Raw genomic sequence first — 13,174 nt, 5'->3', positions numbered from 1 at the left:
AGCACGTTTTAACCTCAAAAGCCCCAGGTTCCTTTCCCACACACCTGAACAAAATTATAGCACTTCCCTCATTGAAGTACTTTGAAGATTACATGGAAATCTATGCAGAGCACGTAATACAGTGCATGGCACACTGGAGCATGACATAACCTCAGCTACCGTTTTTTAAAACAAAAATAGTTAAAAAGAAAGTTTTGGCTCTATAAGTTTTTGTAAGTTTATATCCCTAGAAAAAGGACTGTGTTTCGGTGCTAAATCCATATTCCTGCCCTTTTTGCTCCAGAATGCTGCTCACTGGAGTGTGTATTGTGTGGCAGTTACGGTTGTGTCTGCTGTCTCAGTGGTTTGTGTAGTTAGGATGTAGTTTTCCCTCAGGGTGAGATCTAATATAATGTCATCACTTCCATGCTGAGCGCTGCTATGAGCAGCCAATCAATCCAACGGGATTTTCCTCAGGGGTGTGGTCTGCTCCCAATATATGTGGATCCTCTGGCAAAGTTTGCTTGCTTTTTACTGGGTCTGGATCCTGCAAGTGGCTTATCATCTGACCTCTGGCTCTTTGAACTTGAGCTAGAAGCCTGCCCATCACGGGAGTTAGCAGCACCCTGTCACCTCGTCTGCTGATCTTGGATTCATTTGCCTCTGCATCTAGGTGTGTAATATTTGAATTGCTGGACTTGGGTTCAAAGGGGCCCCTGCAGCTCTGAATCAGAAGGGCATCTGACCCTTAGAATTGGAACTTGACGCCTCTACAACAAAAGCCACTTCCTTGAACTCTGTCTATACGTGGGAGTAGACTGTGCACTGAGCTGTTAGCTGCAAGGTCAGTGGTTCAAACCTACCAGTTGCTCCACAAGAGACAAGACTACAGTGTCTGTTCCTGTAAGGAGATAGCACTTTATTCTTCTCCCCAGTGAATGAGTGCCCACAACCAGAATAATCATCTGTTCTGTCCCCAGGATTAAAGGCAGAAAGAACCCTCTGTCCAAGTCTAGGGCCGGTCTTCAAAATGCCTGTCCTTGGTCTTTCACTTGCCGGGTGGCACCCATCTTCCTTCTATTAATGAAGACAGCAACTGTTCCCCGGCCTCTCTTCTGAGACCCAGATTTATCTCGTCAGCTTCTTTCTTGACATCTTCGCATAGATGTCTCAGAGGCACATTGAGCTCAACTGAAATAACCCCTATTAGGAAAGCTTCATCCTCATGTCCGCTCTACTGGGGCCAAACCCCAAAACTTCCCAAGTTACTTCCACTCTGAAGAATACAAGGGGCCAGGAAGTAAGAGGCCAAGATACCTTGCAGAATTTCTTCATGTTTCCAGAGGGAAAGGAACTTCTATTTCCACTTCCAGAAAGGTGAGAAGCCCCATAGGAGGATGAGCTTATTTGCCCAGTATTGGAGGACGAGTATCTCCTATGACGGTCAAGTCCTGGACATGCAGATGTTCCTATCAGGAGCCTGGGGGCATGAAGTAATGCAAAGGGGGAGGAGCTCCTGTGGCTGACAGGTGGAGTCTGCTCTCCAACCTGGCAGAGGATCATAGTTGGATGGTTGGAGGGAGGAGGAAGCCCCAGTGTGTATCAATTTCCAGTCCCAAGCACGAGAGGGACACCCAGGGTAACACCCATGGCATGACTTCATATTTTAACACTTACTTGAGGAAGCAAATTCGGTGAATCCTAGAAATTAACTCCAGAAGTAGCCTACTCATGAGAATGTGTCTCTAAGATAAGATCAGCTGGGACTTTAAATCAACATTAGAGGCATCTTTGCCTTCTCGTTTAATAGGGTTACTTCTCTCATTTTACTTATTTGCAAAATATATGGTTCCTTTTTTATATACATACACAAACACATACAAACATAAATACCACATTCAGAAGAACAGGGGGGTGGATACATTAAGAAAGCCCCTGCAGAGAAGAAAAGGCAGTGAGCAGATCTGACAGGTGATCCCCGAGCTCCCGCTCCGGTTCCATCTTGCAGTACCCTCCCCCAGCCCCGCATCGCTAGGTCCACAGGCCTTCTCTGGGCTCTGGGGCATCAATAGCCATACTTGTCGTTCAGGTGCGTCCTGCCATCTCCACTTTGGCCTAGAGTAGGGTACATACGAAGAAATATGGTCACTATTCAAAGTCAGGGAGATAAAAATACTATGACATCAATGGGCCAAAATTTTACTTTTTATATACAAGTTTATTCCTACCCTTGCTGCACTTATTACACCAAGCACACCTAGAACTAAATTTTTATTAATCACCATATATACTTGTGTATAAGCCGAGGTTTTCGGCACATTTTTAATGTAGTTTTGTGGTAAAATTAGGGGCCTCAGCGGATATTCAGGTCGGCTTACACTCGAGTATATACAGTAATTACGAAGTCTATTACAAACTCATCAATCCATAGAGAAAGCAACCTATGATGACGACTTGGGCAGAAAAGCACCTCACACGTGGCCCAACACAAGGGCTTCAAGACAAGTCTCTATAACAGACAGTTTGATAACATCTTTAAAATGCTCAGTGTCTGATCCATCAAGTGAACTTTGATGGATCTTCTTCTACCGCTGCCCCTCTTGTAAAGCTGCATTAGAGCTTAGTTACTCCTGAGTCGGTTGAGCTGTCAAGAGCACACACACACACACACACACACACCAAGGGAGCTGTTGAAATAAGCGAAGGCACACCCTTACTGTGAAAAGAAAGCACAATCTCTATGCAGCTGTGGGAGGATCCCCAAGACACACACACCCGTGGCATACCCAACATTTAGATTCCTTTATAGGCATTTTATACATGTAAGATTTCTTAAGAAACTTGTTAGTATTTGGTTGTATTTAGAGAGAGAAAAAACTGTGAATAAGGTACAGACACAAACATATTTCATTTAACACAAAAAATAAAATTGAAAATGTATGCAAAGCAAAGAGACACATATACTGAATTCCCATGTAACACTCAACATGTGGCTGACTCTCCCCCTCGTCCCTCTTCCTCCACCACTGGATTATTTAAGGAAAATCCCAGCGGGCATTCTGTGTATGCATCCAGAAAGTAAGCACTTCCAAAAAGCCTTTACAAAAGCCAACATCATTATCACACTTTTAAAAAATCAGCAGTATTTTCTGAATACCATCAAATATCCCGTGTTCAAATTTCACCAACTGGCTCATGCTTTCTTTTGATGGAGAGGATGTGTATTTGAATAAGGGTCCAGTCAGAGCCCATGTCTGGTTGGTACATTTCTAGCCTGTGAATCTACCTGCCCCCCTACCCCCACCCCAGGAAGGAGGATTTACATGCCACACCCTTGTAACTTTACAAAACTGTGAACATTAAATAGATACACTGCTATTTAAAATCTAAATAACTAAAACTTAAAACCAACCCCCACTTTACCTTCAGGTGGGACCCAGACACAGTAGTCGGGGTCGTCTTCCGGGTACGTGGAGGAAAGGGTGGATGGGACCTGCAAAGAAAAGATGGTTGATTTGATTTAAAACCATTCAACTCTGAGCATCCTTATCCTTGCAGCTGCCAGTAAACAAACCAACAGAGAGTAGTTTCTCCTACAGGCCAGGGCTCTCTCGCTGTGGGAGCCTTCTTTCTGGGAAATGTCCATGAAGCTTCAGCAAGCGGTTTTCGGGGAGAGCGGTGTGAGGCCTTTAGAAAAGCTGCTGCTACACATGGCAACAAAGGGTGAATGGTGGAACCCCACCGGGCCCCTAGCACTCCGCTCCTGGGACTTTACTGTGTACCTACAAAACTGTGCCATCTCGGGGAGACTATTAACTAGAGCCTATCAGGAGAGAAGGAGCCCCTCGTGTCCTGATCCATTTCCAGATGGGGAACAGACAAGATGCCGAAGGGAGTACATTGCATTCTACCTTTTAAAGCATAATAAGAGGAAGAAAATAAATATAATTCAAATGCCCTTATGTGGGCAGGCTAGCATAGGAAGGCGGAGTCACAAACTAACAAGAGATAATTGTATGTGAGAAGTTATAGGGAGGAGGGTGGATGGGGCTAGAATGAGAATAAGAAAAAGAATTCAAAACACAAAAAGTCAGAAATAAAGAGAGTAGCTTTTAAGGTTGCTTCCATACAACCAAACACCTCAAGGGGTCTGGTTTCTTTGGCCGTTTGGGGTCATGGTTTCATGGGACACACAGCTGGCTGACCTAATCAGCCAGTGCCTCTCTTCTATGACCTCATTCCGTTTTTAAAAAGCCTGCAAGCAGCCATCTAAGGCAGGACAGTTAGTCTGTTCACCCGGAGCCATCAAGAGGGAGAAGAGGCAGCGAGGGACTGTGTGGCTACCTGCCTCCATCCACAAATGCGTCCTTTGCCATGAACACAGGATGGTGCCTCCCTAACTGAACGTTTTGATCAGAGCTTCCACAGAAGAATCCTGATCCAAAGGGAGGAAAATGTAGAACAAAACGGTTCTCGTGGACAAAAGGTTTTCTGTAGCTGTGACGGGTAGATGACTCACTAAAACTATTGCCCTGAATGAAGTAATTTTTAAACCTTAACAAAAAATATCCCAAGGTCCCCTTACAGGGTGGGCTGTGTGAGAAGCTTTTCTGTGCCAACATGGTGCTATAGGATCATGTGGGTGGAGTGCAGCCTGTCCCTCGGGTCACAGCTTGATCACAAGGTGACGGGGATAAGTGGCTCTCTGAGGCTGGCCTCTTTCTCTCTCCCTCTCCGCTTCTCCTTCCTGGTGACAAGCCACGCAGAGCCATGCTGACAGCCGAGCGAGCCCTGTGATGCACCCTCCGGCCTGTGGTCTTCCTGCACTCTGCACAGTTGCATGTGGCTGCATGCGCCTGCAGAGGGACTGATGGACTAGTATCGGACTGATGGAATGGATCTGGACGGGGCTGGGATGTCTTCTTGATCTCCAATTACTCCGAGATATAAAGCACTTTCTTACGCACATATATGAGTGTCACTGGATTTGTTTCTGTAGTCAGCCCAGTCTGCCACAGGCTGCTAACGGCCAGGTCAGCAGTTTGAAACCATCAGCCCCTCTGGGAGAGAATGACAAGACTGTCTGCTCCTGTAAAGAATTACAGCCTGGGAAACCCAAAGGACAGTTCTACCTTGTCCTGTAGGGTCACTATGAGATGGAACCAATTCAAGGGCAGAGTTTGGAGTTTTTTTGTCCATCTAATCAATTCTGACTCATAGAGATCCTATAAGATATAAGGGTATAAGAGCCTATGAGATACGAGGCCCCATAAGAGTACACTTGTCCCTTAAGAGTCTCCAAGACTATAAATCTTCATGGGATAAGACAGCAGCTGGTGCTAACTGACCTTGCGGTTAGAAGTCCATTATCTAGGCTACATTGCCACCAGGGTTTGGTTAACTAGTAAAACAAAAAGGTCTATGGTGCGCATTATGCTCTTTAAGGATTGTCTATGGTGGGCTCAAATTGCTAACAGCAACCCTGTAAAACAGGGTAGAACTGCGCTTGTGGTTTTCCGAGACAGTAACTCTTTATTGCGGTAGAAAGCCCTGTCTTTCTCTGGCAGAACAGCTAGTGGTTTTGAACTGCTGACCTTGCAGTTAGCAGCCCAATCCATAACCACTAGGACTCCTTACATAGAAACCTTAGGGGACAGTAACTTTATGCTACTAAAAATTGTCATAAATTGGACATTTGGAAAGTGTTGAGTTAGTGTGTGCCAACAACAGTAAAATAAGTAAAATTGAGAAAGAAAATACACAAACAAAAGAAAGCCCCTATTTCTAGGAGCGGACTCATGAGGTAGCCGAGACCTCTGCTGAACCCAATCCCCGAGACCCCTTCTTCGGAAGCGGCTCCCGGCAAAGGGCTTTGTCTCTGCTTACCTTACTGGGGCCGGCAGCTGCCGTTTGCTTCAGCTCACCTCTGCGTCTCTCACATGCACTCTTTGATACTGATTTTTAGGGGGGAAAAGAGGCAGTAGTTATTTTTAGAAAAAGGATTCTTCAAAAGAGCCAATTTAAGGACCCAGTTAAACACATCAGTGACCATGTGATCTCAACAATTCCTTCCAGCTCCCCACTGCAAGTGAGTCAATTCTGACTCTGAGGGATACTCTTGGGCTGGCCAGGCTTCACAAATGGAGGTAACCTCACCTTCTCCACCAAGCAGCAGGGGGGAGGGGCTGGGACTGCTCACCTGGCAGTTAGCAGCCCAACCTGTCACCCAGCAGCCTCCTCTCCTAAAAGGCCTGCGATGGCTACAGTCAGAGCTGTCAGGCGAGACTTAGCCTCCAACAGGGGCTGATTTTCAAATCGGGAGCCTACTCCATAAGCTGGCATAGCATCGCACCACCCCAGACGGGAAAGGAAACCCAGGCTGATGCTAGGATTCCGCTGGGCAGCCGTTGCCAGTAAATCCAGAACAAGAAGAATCTTACAAGACCAGAATTTATTTCACCACATTTCTTTGAATAGCATTGGAATCACTCCCATGGCAGGCACCTAATTTAATGCCGGAGGGCTTGGCACGGCCAGAGGGAAGGATATAACCATTAGGTGCTTTGTGCCCCGGGGAGAGAGAACCTTGAGGCAGAGGAGGAGGACCAAAGGCAAATGGGATGGCACCAACTGCCACTGTCTCACACATTCCATTTTCTCCTGAGCTTTGACAGCCGCATGGGCCAGTATCTCTGGGCTGTTCTCAGGGCAGCTGCCAATCTCCTCTCTAAACAGCCGTGGGGCTGCCGGAGTGCAGAGCAGCACTGGGCTCAGCTGCCCCACTTGCCTGAGGGCTCTTGGAGGGATGCGGCGGGATCGCAGGTCTCTGGCTCATCTCTAGTCTCTGCCACCCGGCCGAGCTGGGGCATGTTTTCTATAAACAGCAGTACCAGAAGCATATTGTCATTATCTAATACATGGTGGAAAGCCCAGAGAACAGAACAAACACTGCTAAGTATAGATGTCATCATCCAATGGTACAATCCTCCGCTCTACAACTTTAATTGGTTTTCCAGGCAACGTGCCTCCAGATGGCTAGCAGGGAACCACATTTTCCACTTGAAAAAAAGTGGCCAATGGTGACACACAATTTTTTGGTAAAACTCACAAAAAGCTTAACAATGTGAACACTGTTTGGCCTAGAAATCCTACTGCTAGGAGCTCATTCACAGAAGAGACTCAGCGATGAGCACCAAGACGGGCGACATGCACGTATGTTGACAAGAGCAAACAGCGAGGAAGTCGCCTGACAGGTCTCCCACGAGGGCCTGGGCCCCTCACTAAAAATCCCATCTTCAAAGAGTATTTTAAGACTTAGGAAAAACAGGTCAAAAGATAACACGCATCATGCAATCCCAATGTTAGAATAAATAGATAATACAGAAGAAGAAAAAACACACGCTAGGATCTCCCTCATTAGTTGCAGATTCATTATTTTCTTATAAATCAACATTTCAAATCTGTAATATTGTTGCATCTGCACGTTTACTTCAGTCTCTGCACAAAACACAGCAGTCACTGGTTCCCTTCCTGCCACCTGTCTGCATGCCACCCTCACGACGCCTGAATCTAAGCGGGGGCTCAGGGAAGAGAATACCCAGCACCTCGGTGGCATGTTTGAAAAGGCCGGGCATTGTGCCAGGCTCTGAGCAATAAACGAAGGCGACAACTCAGGAGGGTCTTCCTCTCAGAAACAGCAACTTCGCTGTTGCTCCAGCCGCTGGAAGTGAGCCCAGAGAAGGGCGGGCTGCCTGCAGGCCTGGTGTTCTCCCATGCACTAGCCTGGCTCGCGTTCAAAGCACACACTGCACACGCAGTTTAGAGAGAAAGAAGAAAGCACACCTGCGCCCCCTCCCCCCACTCCATGCCCATCTGTACTGTTGTTCCGCATGCTCCCTTTTTCCTGCGAGATCTTCATCTTGCTAAGCAGGTGGGCTACCCTTGATATTTCCCGGGAAAACAACCTGTTTTTCACAAGAAACAGGAAGATATTGGGAAAACCAACAATGATCTGTGGGGGTGGGGTTGAACATGTTTTTCTTCTTTGGGCTCTTAACGTGTGACCTAAAATTTCTAGAATGGACATAAATTCCTTTTATAATCAGAGAAAGATCATTTTTTAAAAATGAGTGCAGTTCCTCTGTTCACAGTGTTAATCACTTATTTGATGAGGCGGGTGGCATGCCAGGTTCTGTTAAGTACCAAAGGCCCCCCAAAGAAGGCATGATCCTTCTTGGGAAATTTAGTCCAATGGGTATTAGGGATGGGAAGTAACCTTAGCTGGGGGACATTAATCTTGACACTCCCTGATCACGCCTATCATCCACCCTACTGCACTGCCTCCCACTCAGACCGGGCAGACCCAGGCTTGTCCTGTGTTAGCTGGGCCTTGAAGGCCACAGTTTCACTTTTCTGTAGTACTGAAGCAGACTATAAGTACCGCTGACCTCTGAACAACACCAGCTTGAGCTGCACAGGCCCAAACAAATACATGGATTTTTTCCCCCCAATAAAAATATTGTACCCAGCTAGTGAAGGATTCCATGGGCAAAACGTTGAATGATGCAGGAGGCCTCAAAAGAAGGTGAAAGGAGTATACACAGTCACTATACCAAAGAGAATTCCGTAGTCGACATTCACATTTTAAGAGGCAACAGACGGGGTCTCGGGGAGGAGATGAGCCAGTCAGGGTGCGATGTAACAATGATGAGAAATACAACTTTCCTCTAGTTCCTAAAGGTTTCCTCCCCGCTCCCACTACCATGACTCGAATTCTATCTTGCAAGACTGGCTAGACCAGAGGAGGTACACTGGTACAGATAGGAACTGAAAATACAGGGAATCCAGGACGGATGAGCCCTATAGGACCAGTGGTGTGAGTGGCAAAACAGGGAGGGTAAAGGGAGAATGGGTAGGAAGGAGGGAACTGATTACATGGAACTGTGTGTGACCTCCTTCCTGGGGGACAGACAACCTAAAAGTGGGTGAAGGGAGACGTCGGACAGGGCAAGATATGGCAAAATACCCATTTATAAACTATCAAGGGCTCATGCGGGAGGGGGGAGTGGAGAGGGAGGGGAAAAATGAGGACCTAATGTCGGGGGTTTAAATGGAGAGAAAATATTTTGAGAAACGATGTACAAATGCGCTTTACACAATTGATGTGTGTATGGATTGGGATAACAGTTGTATGAGCCCCTAATAAAATGTTAAAAAATAAAAAATAATAAAATAAAAGGTCCAATCAAAAAATAAAAAATAAAAAAAAAGAGGCAACAGAAGGTGCTGCAGGAAGAAGTGAACTGGGCTGAAGGCATTCACACACAGCGTGGCTCCAAGAACGAACGGAAGACCACGCGCAGCGTTTCCACACGCTGACGAACACTGGAGGGTCACTCATTCATATCACATTTGGGTGACAGCTATTTGGCCAACCAAATGGAAGAGAGATCCATCTTTGTGCCCATTACAAAGTGAGGGGACCCTGCCGAATGCAGAAATGATCAAGCAGTATCATTAATACCACATGCAAGTAAAATTCTGCTGAAGAGTCGCCCAAAACAGTTACAGCAGCACATCCACAGGGAGATGCCAGAAATCCAATCCGAAAACAGAAGATGACATGGCACAGTGTCGTCAGACGACTCTTGGCTGAAGGCAGAGAACACCAGGAGGGCATTCAGTCGACTGTGTGGATCATAACAAATGACGGGGCACAATGAGAAGAACGGGATTCCCAGAGCACTTAACTGTGCTCACGCAGAAACTGCACATGGCCTGAGGCAGCTGTGTGAACAGAGCACGAGATTGCCATGTGGCTGAAAATCAGGAAAGGTGTGCTTCAACGTTGTAGCTTGACATCACATATTCCATCTGTGTGTTGAGTCCTAGAAGCTGGCCTGAGTGACTCCATGGAGAAGCACGTGACATCAGGAGTCGAGGGCGGCTTACGAACAACCTGTGACTTGCAGAGGACCCAAGCGTCCTTGCTGAAAGCGAGGAGGCCCTGAAGCACTGGCTGACGAAGAGCACAGATCGCAGCTCCAGCATGGACTGCAACTCAGGGAGGTAAAGAAGACGGAGCTCCTCCAAAGTGGAGCAACAGACGACATCAGGATAAAGGGGTCCACATGGAAGCAGCAGTCAAGAAATCAAAATCACCTGCACAAGACTCTTCAAAGTGGAGATGAGCCGGGGTGTCACCTTGGGGACAAAGGTGTGCCTGACCCCAAACCACAGTCTTCCAATCACCTCATAAGCATGTGGGAATTGGGACAGCGAATAAGGAAGACCCCAGAAACTCTGATACACTGGAATTACGATGTTGAAAAGGACATCAGGCGCCATGGTCTGCCTGAAAAATAAAGGAGACTGTCTCGAAAGAAGCACGGTCAGAATGCTCCTCACGAGCAAGGGCGGCAGCAGCAGGTACTGTGCACATGCTGTCAGGGGAGACCGTGCCGCAAATGGACTCATGCTCGATACAGAAGGCTGCTGACAAAGAAGAAGGCCCTCAAGGAGGGGGTCTACAACAATGGGCTCAAACACAACACTGAGGGTGGCGCAGGCGGGGCAGTGTTTCTTTCTGCTGTTTATCGGGTCACTCTGAGTAGGAACTGAAGAGATCAAACTGAACAACAACCCGGTGATACGGACGCTGACACCACAGGGAATGGTGGGAGGAGGACTGATACTGTACAGAAAATAAAAAAGACAAATGACGATATATTTCTGTGGAGTTACACCACATGTGCCTACCTCTCCAGCCTCCCTTTCCATCTCCTTCCTTCTTCCACCACTGCCCCCCGAGGCTGAGAGACCACCTCCTCCACTGCCCCCCCCTCAACCTGAAGATGATCACCCGTGTCCAGACATGGGAACTAACAGTTTCAATAAAACACAGTACAGTTTCTTTCCTTATGATTTTCTCTAGCTTATTTTATTGTAGGAACCTAATATAATACATAACTCACTGCCACTGAGTCGATGCTGACCCACAATGACCCTGTAGGGCAGGGAAGAACCGCCCCTGTGAGTCTCTAAGACTGTAACTCTTTTCTTTTTCCTTCTTGTTTTCATTGTAACTCTTTCTGGGAGTAGAAAGCCCTATCTTTCTCCCTCGGAGCAGCTGGTGGTTTTGAACTGCTGACCTTGTGGTTAACAGCCCAATATGTAACTACTACACCATCAGGGCTCCTGTAAAACACATACACATACAAAATATCTACTAACTGACTGTGTTGTTGGTAAGGCATCCAGTCCACAGGCTATTAGCAATTCAGATTCGGGGTGGTTAAAAGTCATACATGGATGTTTGACTCTGTGAGGGTGGGTGGGTCAGCAAGCTTAAACCCTGGGTTGTTCAAGGGTCACCTGTACCTGCACTTAATCTGCAATCCAGATATAAGGGCTGGGAGTCGGAGGAAAGAGACCAAGAAACGACGGTTCCTCACGACATAGCCAGCTCCTTCGCACATGCACAGTCACAAGAAAGGCGCAGGCTAGACGGGGCTTCCTTTCTCAAACCTATGCAGAATGAATGCGACTGTCCCGCTGAACAGCACAGGAAGGAGAGGAAGAGATTACCATGGCCTTTTGTTTCTTGAGAACATGGGAAGTCTGTGGGAGGGCTCCTTCCAGGCCCTGCTGCCTCGGGCTCCTTCTCAGGCTGTAGCTCACCACTGCCCTCCTGCACTTTCTTCTTGCCGCACTCCTCCCCGTCCTCCTCCTCCTCTTCCTCCTCCTCTTCTACTTCCGGCTCATCTTTCATTCTCATCAGTGTTGGAGGGAGTTCTGGACGCTTAGGGGGTAACTTCTATAAGGGAAGCAAAACTGTGAACATATAGTTCAAGATGAAGACAAAGCGAGACAAATCTTTCCTGCGGTTAAGCTCATGGTGAAATGCCTAGTCTCCTTCGAGGTTACTAAACCCTGCCCAAGTCTGCTGGAAGTAGGACAGGCACATAAAACTGTATCTACCTACAACCCTCGTGAACGTGAGCACCTATCTTTACGACCGTCTGAAATTATAAGAATATCAACCTCAAAACCCTTGAAGCAGCTTATGGGAAACTGAAGCCTTTATCTGTGCAGCAGCAGCAAGAATGCTGCCCCTCGGCATACTCAAAGATTCATATTCATATTCATGACCGAATCTTCTGGGAAATACGGGATCCCTGGTGCCCAGTGGCTAAAGAGTTTGCTCCACCAAAACACTGTCAGTTTGGACCCAGAGCCACAGGGACCAGCGAGGCAACCTGCAGAGCGTGTTCTCAGGGTCAGAGCAGACTCGACAGCAGCAGGTTTGGTTCTAGGAAGTCAATCAAATACAAGCTCCCAAAGACACAGAAACCTTGTGCGGCTTTTTCATTTTAGACTTAACACCATTTCAAGGAAAACACCATGTAAGTCAGCCAGAGAGCTCCTGAAGAAATGGAAGATGTTTCTTAGAGACTTAGTCCAAATATTCTAATCAAGGCTTTTCAATAAACGTACTGATCAGGAAGGTTCTCAGAGTTCATGATAGATGGCACCAAATCATACTTGGACATATTATCTTTGTAACACAGGATTTTCAGTGATCCTCGAGGGAGAGCTTTTTTGTGAAAACGTTTTCTATTTAAAACCTAAGTACAGGTTACCCCCCTACACACAGAGAAGGCTCCACCCACCTCCAATAAACCATCGAGACCGTATGGCGGAGACGGCAGCCCTGTCACCACAGGGCAGCTGACCCTGACCTGGGATGGGATACAGCTCTTTGGCACGGTGAAGACTTCACAGGCTGGATTTCCGAGTAAGGCTGCAGTGCAGGGAAAACCCCCTACCTCGGAGAAGCGGCACAGGGCAGTAGAAGGATCATGACACGCAGGCGGCGGGGACCTGGATCTGACTCCCAGCCTAGCTTTTCCTGATGTCTGAACTTTCTTTCTTCCCCTCTCCGAGTCCCCCTCCTCCCCGTGAGAGGCTTTATTCTCCACACATCATAAATTTGGGGGAGGAGTAAACCAAGCTTGGGAAATCAGGTGCGCACAGTATGGTATTAGCAAGAATTAGGTGACTGTGACTATTACAACTATATATTAGGAAAAAGGAATTTAACCTCGGGGGCCTTTTCTTACAGACAGTCTTCACCACAGATTAATAAACTGGCATTCTACTTTACACGTCACTCACTTCCCACTGGACTGGCATA

General features: G+C 47.1%; 1 protein-coding gene across 1 annotated transcript in view; it reads right to left on the bottom strand.

Annotated features, from left to right (window-relative positions):
• Window positions 1-873: 873 nt before the first annotated feature.
• LOC101653801 (solute carrier family 4 member 1 adaptor protein) overlaps window positions 874-13,174 on the bottom strand; it is a 35,241-nt gene continuing 22,940 nt past the window's right edge. Inside the window, exons 10-14 of the mRNA XM_013006831.2 lie at window positions 11,566-11,794; window positions 6,767-6,853; window positions 5,866-5,933; window positions 3,403-3,472; window positions 874-2,094 (exon numbers count right to left, since the gene is read on the bottom strand). Of these exons, the coding sequence (XP_012862285.1) occupies window positions 2,045-2,094; window positions 3,403-3,472; window positions 5,866-5,933; window positions 6,767-6,853; window positions 11,566-11,794 (504 nt within the window). The 3' untranslated portion in view covers window positions 874-2,044. The remainder of the gene's footprint in view (window positions 2,095-3,402; window positions 3,473-5,865; window positions 5,934-6,766; window positions 6,854-11,565; window positions 11,795-13,174) is intronic.

This window comes from Echinops telfairi, unplaced genomic scaffold (genome assembly GCF_000313985.2).
Source record: "Echinops telfairi isolate 266 unplaced genomic scaffold, ASM31398v2 ScPeMD7_10;HRSCAF=50, whole genome shotgun sequence".
Lineage (NCBI taxonomy): Eukaryota > Metazoa > Chordata > Mammalia > Afrosoricida > Tenrecidae > Echinops > Echinops telfairi.
This window is presented reverse-complemented; position numbering and strand designations above follow the sequence as displayed.